A 13740-nucleotide genomic window follows, 5' to 3' on the forward strand; every position below is an offset into this window, starting at 1 on the left:
TTAAGATTAATATGGATGAACTTTGTAACATACCTAGTTTCTCCATAAGTTCGGCTTCATGTATAACAAGGAATATTTGCTTATCAAAATTTGGTTGAAATTCCAGCTCATATTCTTGCATTAGTTTATGAACGGTCAGGTCTCGCCAAGTCACATCAGTCTGATAAACAATTATTTACAAACAATACAAATAACTATTATAACATTATATTTGATGTTAATATAGTATTTTTATATATTTATATTATATAATCCAGAAAATAGTTAAATAAAAACTTATAAATTATGAAAAAAATTTACCAATCCTTCTTTGGCGAGTAACGATATTGAGCTCGGGGATCGAACGTTTTCGTAATGTTGGCCCGGTATCCTCATCAACATTACTGGAAATGTTGTACTGTTAGAACGATAGGCAAGTAAATACCTTATTAGGCAGACAGAGTACATTAAGATTGTTTACATGCTTTATCTCTGCGCCGCTTCTGTGCAAGTTCCTTGTTTACAATGTCAGCTGGTTTCAGAGACCAAATCGAAGCTTTCTTCTTTGCCACGTGAGCCTTTCCTGCAGCAGTTAATTGCATGCCACGTTGGGTAGATGGCGCTTCTTCTGTAATAATAATATAAATAGGTATGTAGGTACAGCATTATGTTTAGAATGTGTAGCGAATTAGGATGCGAGTGAAGGGTCAAGCAACAAGAATAGTTTAAATTTTTACATAGTTCTAAATCAAAAATGACTTTTCCTTCACCTTCCTCTTTCTTGAAGACAACATGCAAAATGTTTTTCTTCATCATGTCGTCCACAAATTTTGATGCTCCGTCGACCCACTCGTTGTACTTAGTGTCTTCGTAATCTTTGATAACTTTCGAAAAGGCTTTGTACTGAAGGAAAGCCTCCTTCTTTTGTTCGCATTCGTTCAATTTTTCGATCTGTAATTTATGTTATGTAGAAAATGACTTGACGAAGGATATTTTTATTTTATTTTTATTTATTTGGTGCACAAAACACATTATAATCTTTACAAAAATAAACTTAAAACTAATAGTTATGAACAGGATTCTAATGTAAAACCATGTGCACACTGCAAAATTAATGTTACATCAATAAAAGGCTCATAACTAACAAAGGTAACATAGTAAAAAAAAAACAATAATAATAATAATAATAAGTTCCTCGACACCAATTTAACGTAACGTTAACCAGGACCACAAGGGTCAGCACTTAACCTACGATGGAGGATGTCTTTAACGACACTAATGAATTTATTGATGTTGCGACAGAATATGTCCACAAGTAAGTGGTTGCTCTTTGCCATCTCGTTATATTGACGAGCCATCCTGGTCAAAGGGTTGTAAAAAGAGATGTTATTCTTATAAGTTTGAAGGGAAAATAAATTGACTTCGTTAGCTCTACGGGCACTAAATCTAATGTTAAGGCTAATGTGAGCTAGTAGTTCGGGAGAGTCTATAATGGAGTGGGTGATTTTGTAAAGGTAAACTAAGTCGAAGACTATGCGTCTGGATTCTAATGGTTGAACTTTAAATTTCAGGAGTCTATCGCAATAATTTAAGTTAGACCGGCCAGGTTTTATACGATAACATAAAATTCTGAGAAATTTCCTCTGAATTCGTTCAATATCGTCAATGTGCACCTTATAATTCGGCGACCATATTGGACTACCGTATTCTAATATACTTCTTACGAGGCTGAAGTATAAGTACAAGGTGCTACGAGGATTTTTAAAACCTTTTGTGGATCTAAGAATAAAACCCAGTAGATGGTTTGCTTTAGACGTGATGTGACTATAGTGGGCACGGAATGAAAGCTTGTCATCGAACAGGATACCTAGGTCTTTTGCAACATCTGATCTGTTAACTAATTGACCATCTATGACGTAGTTCCATACGATTTTGTTTCGTTTATTAGTAAACGATATGACAAAACACTTGTCTATATTTAAATACATGTAGTTCGTCTTGCACCATAGTGATACGGTATTGATATCACGCTGTAATGTTAAGCAGTCATCTAAATTAGTAATAGAAGTAAATATTTTTAAGTCATCTGCATATAAGAGACAATTGCAGGACAGTTGTTGAATAAGGTCATTAATAAAAACTACGAAGAATAATGGCCCTAAGTGGGAACCCTGAGGTACTCCCGATGTAACTGCGATAGGTGCAGAGATGAAGCCCTTTAACGCAACCAACTGAGTTCTAGAGTCTAGGTATGAGCAGATCCATCTATATAAACTGCCGTGGATACCATGTGACGCTAACTTATGACAGAGCAGATGGTGATTTACTTTGTCAAAAGCCTTAGAGAAGTCAGTGTAAACAGAGTCAACTTGGCCACCTGTGGCAAACACTTGACAGAGATAGTTTTTGTATTCCAGAAGGTTAGTGACCGTAGACCTGTTTCTAACAAAACCATGTTGCTTGTCTGAAAGAACAGGCTTAAAATGACTGAACAGATGAGTATACATCACTGACTCAAATAATTTAGCAGCGCAAGATAAAATACTTATCGGTCTATAGTTTTTACAATTGGACTTATCACCACTTTTATAAATAGGTATTATGTGGGCAGTTTTCCAGCGCTTAGGAAACACACCACTAGTTAACGATTTATTAAAGAGAACACATAATGGAATGGACAACTCCTTTCCGCAACTTTTTATGAAAATAGGAGGCAGAAGGTCAGGACCCGCCCCTTTGTTAATATCCAAACTATCTATTTTACGTTTGATATCTGTTACCGTAATAGAAAAGCCAGATAATATATTAAAATACGTGTTATTTACAGCACCAGATTGGTCAGTGTATATAGTTTTATTAGTTTTATCGTCAAAAACTGAACCAAAGTATCGCGAAAAAAGGTCACATATCCCCTGACCGTCTGTCTCAGAAGTATTTTCAAGTGTCATGGTGTGAGGCACTGAAATATGGCCTTTACGATTATTCACAAATCTCCAAAATGATTTTATGTCCTTGGCCAACGAGTCCTCGATGGATGCGATATACTTGTCGTAACAAATCTTGGTAAGAAATTTGCATCTCTCCCTCAGCAAAGAGAAAACGTCGTAATCGCGGGGATTCCCAAACCTCTTAAACCGTTTATGATATAAGTTTTTTTCTTTATTACATTTAATTAAGGATTTGCTGTACCAGACTGGATAAGATGAGAATTTGCTACAACAACTTGGTGTATTTCTTGATATTATTTCAAATAAAAGCTCATAAAAAGCTTCGGTGCACTCATCAATACAAGGGGACGATAAGATTTCGGACCAGTTCACAGACTGGAGTTCAGATTTAATGTTTTCAAAATTACATTTAGCAAAATTAAGCCGTTTAATGTTAGCGCGTTGAAGCCCTTTAGAAATCTGAATCGGAGAAAGAGTAATCAAAATTGCGGGATGATTTTTATCTAACAAACTTAATGCAAGTGTTTCATTGACACTTATACAATCTATATTAGAAAGCACCAAATCCAACAAGCGAGTGTTTGCATTTGTGATAAAGTTATGCTGTTTTAGATTACACAGTGACATTAATTCATTTAGTAGAAGGAGCTTCTTACTCGGGTTAGGGGAAATTGACAGAGAGGGATTAATCGAATCAGAGTAATCAGGTGTGTTAAAATCACCAATTAATAAGAAATTATCCAAAGGGAAACGATTAAGAAGTAAATTTTGGCAATGGCTATAAAAGAGTTCAAGCTTGTTAATTCTAATATCAGGAGGCAAATAGCAAACACATAAATTTATGCGAGAAGTGTCACGTGCTTCAGGAATAAGAGTAACCCAGACATCCTCCATATCACTATCCCACGATGCTTGACGGATGACCTGGTATTTTTTATGGACGGCGAGTAAAACTCCACCTCCCTCGGTTTTAGCACAGGAGGAATCCGCACGATCTCGTCTGAAGAGATTGTAACGGGCGTCAACAACTTCGCCATCGAAAACACTCATATTTAAGTTCGTTTCCGTCAAGCATATAATATCGAAGTTAGAATTTAACAGATTTAAAGAAAATTGAGTTAACTTGCTACGAATTCTGTTTACATTTTGATAAAATATATTAATCATTGTGGAAATAACGTGTGATTCAGTATATAAAAACAAAAATTGATCAAGTAACTTACTAAGCAATGATAAACAAACAAATTAGTAGTAGTAATAACAATTAAGACAATTTAGTGAAGGAATCATGACTTTTAATTAGAATGGCCGGGCTTGATTCATCCTTACGAACATAAATTTGGCCATATCGCACCCAAACAAACCTGTAGTTCTTGTCAGTAGAAAATTTACGTGCCGCACGGTGTAACTCTTTAGCTTCAGGAGACAAATGTTCAGACAAGTATATCCTGCTCGACGACGAGCCGCCAATACCAATATCGGTAGTAGATAGTTTGGTGTCAGGGTGGGACTTATTGAAGCGAGTCAACGCAGACAAGAGTGTATCACGCTGACGCTGCGTTGAGAGGGTAACTAGTATGTTTCGCGGCCTTTTGGAGTTTGAGTCCATCTTAGCTACACGACGACATGCTTTAACATCACTCTCAGATACCACAACATTTAAACACTCACAGAGTTTTTTGAATAACTCCATCAGATTCTCAGTCTTGCTTTCGGGTACCTCGTGAATCTCGAGGTTTAAGTCACGTGAAATCTTTTCAACTGTAAATAAACGACTCTGGAGTTTTGATAACGTGTTTTGAGATTTCGTAAGTTCAGTCTCGAGTACCCTGATTCGATTGTCTTTGTCTGCAATATTTGACTTCAAATCATTTTGTTCTAAGATGATAAAATCCGTTGTCGTCGTGAAGTCAGCCTTTACCAACTCAACAGCTCGGCTAACCTCGTCGGTCACCATGTCCTTCAAGTCCTTTCTAAGCGCGGACCGTAGATTTAGCATAAACGATGAGTCAGGGGACAGTTTCAAGTCTATAAGTTTGCTAATACTGTCCAACGTAACCGGCTGCTTAGAAAAGTCAGCGCCTGCAGAAGTTTTCGTAGCAAAATCACACTCCGGCTCTTTACACGTCGTTATATATGAGGAGGCGCTTGGTGATTGGTTATTGCGACCCCGCCGGACAGGAGTATTATCGTCATTGTTTTTACGCCGAGTTACATTCTGACACAGAGGACAATTAAGTGATGCCAATTGCTCAGCACTGAGCTGCTTAGTCGACCCGGCAGCAACATCAAGGCATTCATAACAAAACTTGCGTTTGCAATTATTACACTTTAAAAAATGATCGACATTTAATACGTTATTACAGCCATGGCACTTCATAGCTTGATTAGATTCACTATTATTCACTTCACTGATTTTACGTATTCTGTATTACTTCAAATTTGACTTATAAAAGCTAACACTATTGTTAAAAATTGAATAATAACACTTATAACACGGCTAATAATACTTTTAACACGGCTATGGACTACCTTCCACCACGGTTGAAAATTGATAGAAAGAAATGGAGTCATCTGTAGAAGGCTCTTTCTCGTAAAGAATTTGTAGTACTTAGTTGTAAAGGTATAACAAGCCTTTTTTATTTATTTACCTATCTACAAAGTGAGAACGTTAATTATATAGTAATTGCAAGCGATTAGCTGTTGGACGAAAGATTCACGAGATATATTGCGATGGCGAAAGATATTACTTGCGGAGGCCATTAGGGGCTGTACAGCCATTGATGATGATCAAAAATAGCAAGAACGTTATCTATTAAGATTATACCTTCTGGAATTTCATAATAGGTTGCTTCATCCTATTGAAAAGTGCTCTCGCCCAGTAGATGGCACCGGCCATCGGTGGATGATATCGGAGTAGTGGAGGATTTTTACGAAAGCGCTGGAAATACCAATAAATATTGTACTTTCAATACATCATTAGTAATTGATTTGGATAACTCCTATTAGAAGTATGTTAATATTAATATGTGTTAAGTTATCTAATAGTATTTGCGAACTGTAATGAAACAACTGATTCACCTATGCGAAGCAGAATGAGATTTACCGAATACTGTTCGGTCATGGGGCAGAGTACCAAAGCAATTGCATTGAACCCAGTTTGGCACAGTTAATTTTTGTAAGCAGCTTATCATTTCAAATTGAGCAAATACCGTAAACTTGTCCTCAACAGCTGTGAGTTCTTTTAAAAACTGTCGCATCACAAGATCAAACTTCGTCTCGAGTTGCCGTTTTATGGAGTCTCTGAGGTCATACTCCACGAACTTAAGTAGCACGTCAAGAGCTTCCTCAGAGTTTCTGCAAAGCATAATTATACATTTTCAATGCAGAGGTGCTTTTGCGCAAGATCATTTAAACATTAAAGGAATATAACTACATCAAACAAGAACTTGTTTACTTTCAAAGTAGATAAAAACACTTATTTAATAATGTAGTGTATAAATATCCCTGAAAAAAAACTTTGTCAATAATAACCTACTCTGAATATTGCGGAGATAAGGTATAATAACCGTTACAATTTTAAGAATATTATAGAATTTAAACAACATGCTTAGATACATTTTAAATTGTAGATAAAAAAAAATAAACTGTCTAACTGCTAAAGCGCAACGATTGATCCAGAGCGTACAAAATGCATGCGCCATTCATGGTTTTGAGTTACCATGCCACTTGGCTCACAGGGCACCCCATATTTGAACAACTTAAACTTTCGTACAATGAAAGTTCGACAAAAAAGCTCCTCTGGCCTAGTAATGCCAACAAGCACCAAGTAAGTAACTCCTCCACTGAAGAGTCTTAAATTAAAGTCTTATTTTGGGCGTAGCTATAAAATGAATCTATTAACTCAACAAAAATCCCACGAAATCTAGTTTTTAATCTGTCCAAAAAAATTTAATTCTTAACAATTATTCTTATTTTTAACTTTTAATTTAATTTTATTTACTTCACACCACATTATACAAGACTTCATTACTGATACTGCTAACTTTTACTATTATTATTATTATTATTATTTTCTACTAAGTGTTAATATATTCTTTTTTTTTGCGACTGAGGCACAAACTAGCTGATGTGGTATCTGGCAGAATGACCAGCGCTGTGGAACATTCTGATCCTCAGCATAATGCTGATCCAGGGCCAATTACAGCAACAGCACACACGCATTACATAATTGAGACGAACAGAATGCGAAAAGGAAAAGAAAATTGTTATATATCTCTTTTATTAAATTTTTCCTCTTTGATTATTGTTATTTTGTGTGTTTATGTGTGTGTGTTTTTGTTTGTAAAAATGATATGCTATGTCTTTGTCTACTTTAATTATATTTTATATAATTATAGGTTTACCAATCACATCTTCAATTATAGGAATAAGCAGTGTAAAGAAAAAAAGTCGACAATGGTGAATAAAATAGAATACAATATACAGCTAAAAAGATAATTAATTGCTCAAATTCCGATATACTTTCTACACCATTTCAAATGATGAATGCTGATTTTTCATGGATGAAATATACCTCATATTGTATGTTGACATGTGATTGCCTTACTTTTAGCACCACTACACATAAAGAGTTTATGGCTCATAGTTTAACAATTGCTTCCTTTAAGTTTTTATTATTATTATTATTATTATATTCATTTATTATCAGAAAACAAGGTTCCATAATTATTTGTTAGTAACAATTTACTTAATAGCTATGTTAGTACAATACATTAAAATCACAATTATGATAATTCAGATTAAATTTCATGTCAATTATTCATTCATTAATAAAGATAAAGTAGTAAATATCATTAATTAAAATTTAAATTATTGAACTGGGCATTGAAATGATGTCATAACTTGGATTATACAGAAAACTTACCGCAGATTACCAAAACAGGAATTAATGTAATTCTTGGCCTCCTCTTCAAGATATCGCACCTCATTCCAGAAGTCATTCATGATGACGTCCCAGTTTTCCTTGTTGTCAAACACAAACACGCTAAAGTCGATGGTTCGTATCGGATAGACGAGATTTTTTACACGCTTCCGGACATCGTCAATTTGTGTCGGGTCGCTGATAATGGACGCTAACTCCAAGCCAAATACACGCTCGAAGTCTATTAGAACCTACAAATATTTAATACTTATATTATGAATCATATAAATGGAGTCTTGGATGTGACGAATACTTATCTGTTTAATCTTAATACCTAAAATGACAATAAGCTAAAACGAATAACAAAAGAATTGACATTCTTGTAACCTGTATAGCATCGCCTAGATCCCGACCAACGGTCCCAATGTAATCAGTTCTGGTGAAAAGCAACGGCTGATCAAACTCCCAGCGAGCTCCTTTCCCGCTCAACTCGATATTCCGCCTCGTCTCCTTGTACAGACTGTGCCACAGCTCCATTATCTTTTGACCTGCGCGTGCTTGTGATAACACCTCTTCATTCGTTTTGCTTAAAATGATATCGTTTTCAATTAGTAAAATATGTCTTCGAATGGTTTTGTATATATATTTGATATATTAAAAAATCTACGAATGTTTTCAAATTTAAAATAAATTTAAAAATCCTTACTCAAACAGCTTATGAACATCTAGAAATCGTTCAAGTTTATCACAAAGCGCCCAGGAGATCCTAGCCATCAACGGTATCATAGTCTCATCAGTGCGATAACCCTTTGAAAGCACCCACATCATGTAGATGCTCTCCACTAGTTCTGGCAGAATGTCTATCACTTGCTGAAGTGGCGAGTCGTCTTCTATTACCTAGTCAGGAAGTACGTTTAAAGAAAAAAGTTATTGGTGAAAAATATCCGATCTAATAAGCAAGTAATCATCATGCGATAAAAAATAATTTATTGCTAATATGATTGACGCTTTGAAATGGTAAATTTCTTCGGACTTAACTCATTGAAATTTACATTCTTGGCTGATGTATTCATAGTTAATAAATACTTAATATAATAAGTTATATATGAATAAGCTAATAGATCTTTCTTTCTGTTCTGTATATCTGTCCAAATACACTCCGTAACTCATTTCTGGTATTTTAGGCTCTAGCGCCTTCAACAAGCTTGAAGCAACTGATTTGGCTACACAGCTAAAGTGACGCGTAATCGATGGAAGGTGTCGGAGTAACCTTAATATCAACTAAACAAGAGAATTTTTAAAAAATTTAAACTTACTGTAAAGAATCTCATTAGTGTCGAGAGGAATTTCAAGTTATCGCCAGCTAAATTATATTGTTCAAGCAATCTTTCTTTATATTCTCTGAACCCCTAAAAAGAAACAAATGTATTCCAATAAGAAATGCCACAGAGAATTATGTACATTAAAACTTTCTTATATCTGCAACTTACATCTAAATAAGGAGAATTTGCCTTTTGAAGCAAACCCAAAATCTTGACCACCATGGGCTGCTTGAGTTGTTCGACGAGTAAAGATATCTCTGCGTCTCTTTCTCGCCAGTACTTGTACTCGGCGACGGGTCCTTCCCCTTCACGCGTCTATATCGTTAATGTTTTTAAAGATGTCAATACAATTACTCACATGAAACAATATTATGGCGTTAAGAAATAAATACTAACTTTTCCCAAACAAGCGGCAATAGTGGAGTCGATATGGTTTTGCCACATAACAACGGCCTCTTCCAGTTGACCAACAAAGTCAGGGTCGTTGATGTCAATATGCGCATGTGGCTCACTCAGCGCTGCTATATTGGGCATGGGCAACTGTATCTCGCCTTCGATATGCTCTATAGTCCTAAAATATATTTTCATGTTTACCCAAAAATCTATCGGTTATAAATTGATTGATTCTAAGTTTTCCTTAAGAACATCGGATTTATTTAAATCTAAAATACATTATTTACCACTCCACTATCGCCACAAGTTCGTTGATATCTGAAATGACTTCTTGAGCCGTTGTCTTCTGCTTATCTGCTTTTTGTGAAGTTTTACTCTTTGCTAATGGAATATCTATAGACGATGACTTCTGCAAGCAGTATTTTTATAGTCACATTATATTTAACTTAATTTTAATTTAAGCAACTTATTCAAAAATTCAGTGATTTTACCTTCGCTGTAACGGAAGACGTCGGTCGTGTTACTTTATACATTTTAGTAGGTATTACTGATTCCGATCGCATATTTTTCATTCTATAAATAAGGATTAAATTATTCAAATAAACAGAACATTGTTTTAAACTAATTACCTAAAATATATTCCTATTTTACCGTCTCTCAGCATTTTCTCCACGGGCGATATTTGACATTCTTCTGTAATCTGAAGGTCGTAAGTAATTCACCTGGATTAAAAAATATATACTATTATTGATTAAGATTATAAGATAATTGTTTCTATCTACAAGAGCTTTATAATTTAGACATACTACAAAATAATAAAATGATTAATGCACATAACATTCCGTTACCGTAGTCACTACACTATCACACTCTAGGAATACTGAAAACTATCACATTATTATTAGAAGGAAATAATTACATCAGAAGCAGTTTCATCCATCTTGTGATGTTCTCCCGCGAACGATATTTGTCGCGAGAGCGCTCCCTGAGACGATTGCTGCGCCATCGTGCTAATCTCGCGAAACTGCTTTTCGAACAATGGGATGAATGTCTGCAACGAACGAAAGAATGTCTAATATTTTGTCTATGTGTTTCTAAATTCTGAAATATCTATTCAAAACTAACTATTTAACAGATCTATTCGTAATTGTTACAAAATGATCCATCTACTATAATAGCGTAATTAACGAATTTGTAAACTACTAATGACCTATTACCAAAAAGTAGCCCTAGTTGTAGTACCTTGAGCTGCAACCCTAAGCTCATCAAAACCTTTCCACTGGTGCAGCCAACTAGTACATACTCCGGCATTCTCAACTTCGTGATTCTGGCAGTCTCGTACAAAGGAATCTCCTCCTGGGTTTGCCTTACAAAGTAAATGTAGCGGCGATTGCGGTTTGATACTTGCGGGGTAAATGAACCGAATAATGGTATCAGTTTTGGATATTGTATTACTTTCGGTACCGATCTCTGAAAAAATATATTTCCGAAATAAATCAGTTTAACTATTTCAGTTAATTATTATTTAATGAAAGATATCGCATTTTACTTTTGCTAAAATCGAATTATGAATACTCACAATAACAGTATAATATTCAACTGTCCCATCCACCTCGGGATCAAGATCTTGTGGAGCTACAATAAATATATTTAATAATATTTTAAAACAAAACAAACAAGCCACGGGATTCTACAATTATAATTTAGTTACGTGGTGGAAAGGAATAAGAGTCCTCCGCGACGACCGGTGGCTCCTCTTCTTCTACTTGAAAGTAGACAGAAGGCTTCGACTCCATTTCACTTTCAGAGACGACAGTAACAGCTGCCACAGTTTCAATATCACCAGCATCCGTTTCTTCTTCGGGTTCTTCTGAAAGTAGTAAGAATAGTTCCTTAAACAAAGTTAAACGTTTCTTTTAATTCTAAATATGAAATATAACTGTTTGCGATGAAAAGAAATATGAGCCCTGACCAAAATACCTAGTGTTACGCTTTTCATACTCTTCATGCTTTTCATGCTCTTCATGCTTTTTATACTTTTCATACTTTTCATACTTTTCATTGATTTTGCACTTTTTGCTGCATCCGGTTCGAGTTCAGGTTCTGCTTCAGGTTCCTTGCCTTTCTTCCCCTTTTTCTTTTTTGGTGGAGGCGGTGGTGGAGGCGGCGGTGGAGGGATAATTCCTAAAATAATGGGGAATTACGTCTCGCGATTCATCTTTATCAAATGTCAAAAAGGATTGGATTTTGACAAATGCCACTCTAGCGTTACTGTACTTGAACTCTTTTTCTTGGAATCTATGTTTTGTAAGTAACTAGTGTGGCCATAAGTTCTGTTAACCATGATTTTGTTGTTTAAATCTTTGAATTTTGCGCCATTTCACATATTTTTCAAGTTTATTATCAAATTACAATATGGAATGGGGTGCTAAAGGTAATAGGATTGCAGTGATTGCCTTCCACTGTTACAAGTGGGTAAGGAGTGGGTCATATCCCAGACACTTCAAAAGCTCGGTATCAGCCGTATATTTCATATCAAAACGACACGGCGACATTGACTCTCTTAAAAAATCTTTGAAGCAAGCAGTAGCGAAATTTCACTTAACCAGTAAAAAGCGCCCAAATTCATAGATTCGTAGCCAAACATATTCATAGCCTGTATAAAAGCCAAAGATATTTGGCTGAGACTTTAATAAATATGTAGGTATACATTTTAATGATATTTATTACATTACTCAATTTAAAAAAGGGTGCGTGTACTTACATAATAATTTACACGCGTTAGAAGTTATACTTCTTTGGCGTATAGAAAAAAATAAAATTAATCAAAGCGATTTTATTTAAATAAATAAATTATTAGTAAATACTATCGCCGTCGTATTTGAAATTGATTTAAAAACACTAAAATAATATTTATTTATTCACACTGTTTAATTGTACTGTTACGAAACACGATTTCTAAATATAAAATTACTAGAAACATCTTGAACATAGTTTCCGATTTTCATGCCACCTAGACCTAACTTTATGATGTCGAATACAGGAGTCGGAGTGCGCGCGCATCGTAAAAATTCACTCTCAACATTTTCCTCCATCGCGCCAAAAGAAGTATAACTTCAAAAATGCATTTTCATTTATAATAGAACCTAAGGCTGGACCAGGTATTTAGTTCAGCATAATAAATGACCTAAGAGAACTTACTCCATTCAGTAAATTCCTTGTCCTCGTGAATAAGTTTATCCACAATGATTTTGCTCACAAAAAATGTCTTCTTATCTAAAGAAAGTTCGTTCGGAAGTACCGGGGCCGTTACAAATGTAATCATTTGTTGTCTTGCATCACCTAAGTGAAAAAAGTAGAGTTAGTGATTATATTCTGTAACAAACTGCTACATGCCACACTAACCTTCAAACATATTATAAAAGAGCTCCTCATCCTTCAAGCCGATGTAACTGAGGATGCGGTCTTTAAACCACTGTACCCGAGGGTCTGTGTACAGGTCTAAGTCATAGACAGGGATCTCCAGGGACTCGGCAGACGCGGTCTCAGACATGCTTTCTTCACTTAGCGATGACAATACCAACAAATAATTGTTCCAAGTTTATTCTAGTAGGAATTTGAGTGCGTGAATAGTGTGTATCTAGATTACAAAAGTTTTTTATAACCTAAGTTTTTCATTGTAACTCCGTACTGTCACTATGCAGTCGGTAAAACAATTGAATGATGAATCAATAAGAAGGTTGCTATGGAAACTCAATAACATAGTTTTTAAAGTGGTATATTCTCTTTGGTAAATAAAAGGGTTGGGTTGGTCAATAAACCAATATATATATAACACAAGAGTATATTTTTAAATATACCTTTATTTCCCCGAGTAGGTGCAGTAAATAATAATAGTAATTGACAATATAGAATAAACTAAAACGTTGTAGTAAATTTTAATATATGTACACTATGAAACGGTTTGGAATCATGTCATCACGGCTACAAAATATAATATGCAAATGAGCATTGAGTTTTACATGTAAATGTATCTTTGTATCCAAAACAGCCTTTAAGGTATCTACCACCACACAGAGAGGGTTCACTGGGGTTCATTGCAGAGCAGTAGAGTAAGGTTGGAGAAAACTGTTTCGTTTGCTACTGTTTAGTCAATTTATATTACTTTTATTCA

At 35.1% G+C, this 13740-nt stretch overlaps 1 protein-coding gene across 1 annotated transcript in view; it reads right to left on the reverse strand.

Annotated features, from left to right (window-relative positions):
• The window catches only part of LOC111002697 (dynein axonemal heavy chain 10), a gene marked incomplete at its 5' end in the record, with an annotated part of 37530 nt that extends 24366 nt beyond the window's left edge, over window positions 1-13164 (reverse strand). Inside the window, 22 exons of the mRNA XM_045634536.1 lie at window positions 34-160; window positions 301-383; window positions 461-607; window positions 750-930; window positions 5755-5868; window positions 6140-6284; window positions 7855-8102; window positions 8239-8437; window positions 8558-8748; window positions 9168-9260; window positions 9342-9488; window positions 9570-9744; window positions 9854-9975; window positions 10058-10139; window positions 10218-10288; window positions 10486-10617; window positions 10809-11036; window positions 11146-11201; window positions 11278-11436; window positions 11604-11750; window positions 12768-12908; window positions 12972-13164. Coding sequence (XP_045490492.1) covers window positions 34-160; window positions 301-383; window positions 461-607; window positions 750-930; window positions 5755-5868; window positions 6140-6284; window positions 7855-8102; window positions 8239-8437; window positions 8558-8748; window positions 9168-9260; window positions 9342-9488; window positions 9570-9744; window positions 9854-9975; window positions 10058-10139; window positions 10218-10288; window positions 10486-10617; window positions 10809-11036; window positions 11146-11201; window positions 11278-11436; window positions 11604-11750; window positions 12768-12908; window positions 12972-13164 — 3181 coding nt within the window. The remainder of the gene's footprint in view (window positions 1-33; window positions 161-300; window positions 384-460; window positions 608-749; window positions 931-5754; window positions 5869-6139; window positions 6285-7854; window positions 8103-8238; window positions 8438-8557; window positions 8749-9167; window positions 9261-9341; window positions 9489-9569; window positions 9745-9853; window positions 9976-10057; window positions 10140-10217; window positions 10289-10485; window positions 10618-10808; window positions 11037-11145; window positions 11202-11277; window positions 11437-11603; window positions 11751-12767; window positions 12909-12971) is intronic.
• Between the last annotated feature and the right edge of the window lie 576 nt (window positions 13165-13740).

Source organism: Pieris rapae, chromosome 3 (assembly GCF_905147795.1).
Source record: "Pieris rapae chromosome 3, ilPieRapa1.1, whole genome shotgun sequence".
NCBI lineage: Eukaryota > Metazoa > Arthropoda > Insecta > Lepidoptera > Pieridae > Pieris > Pieris rapae.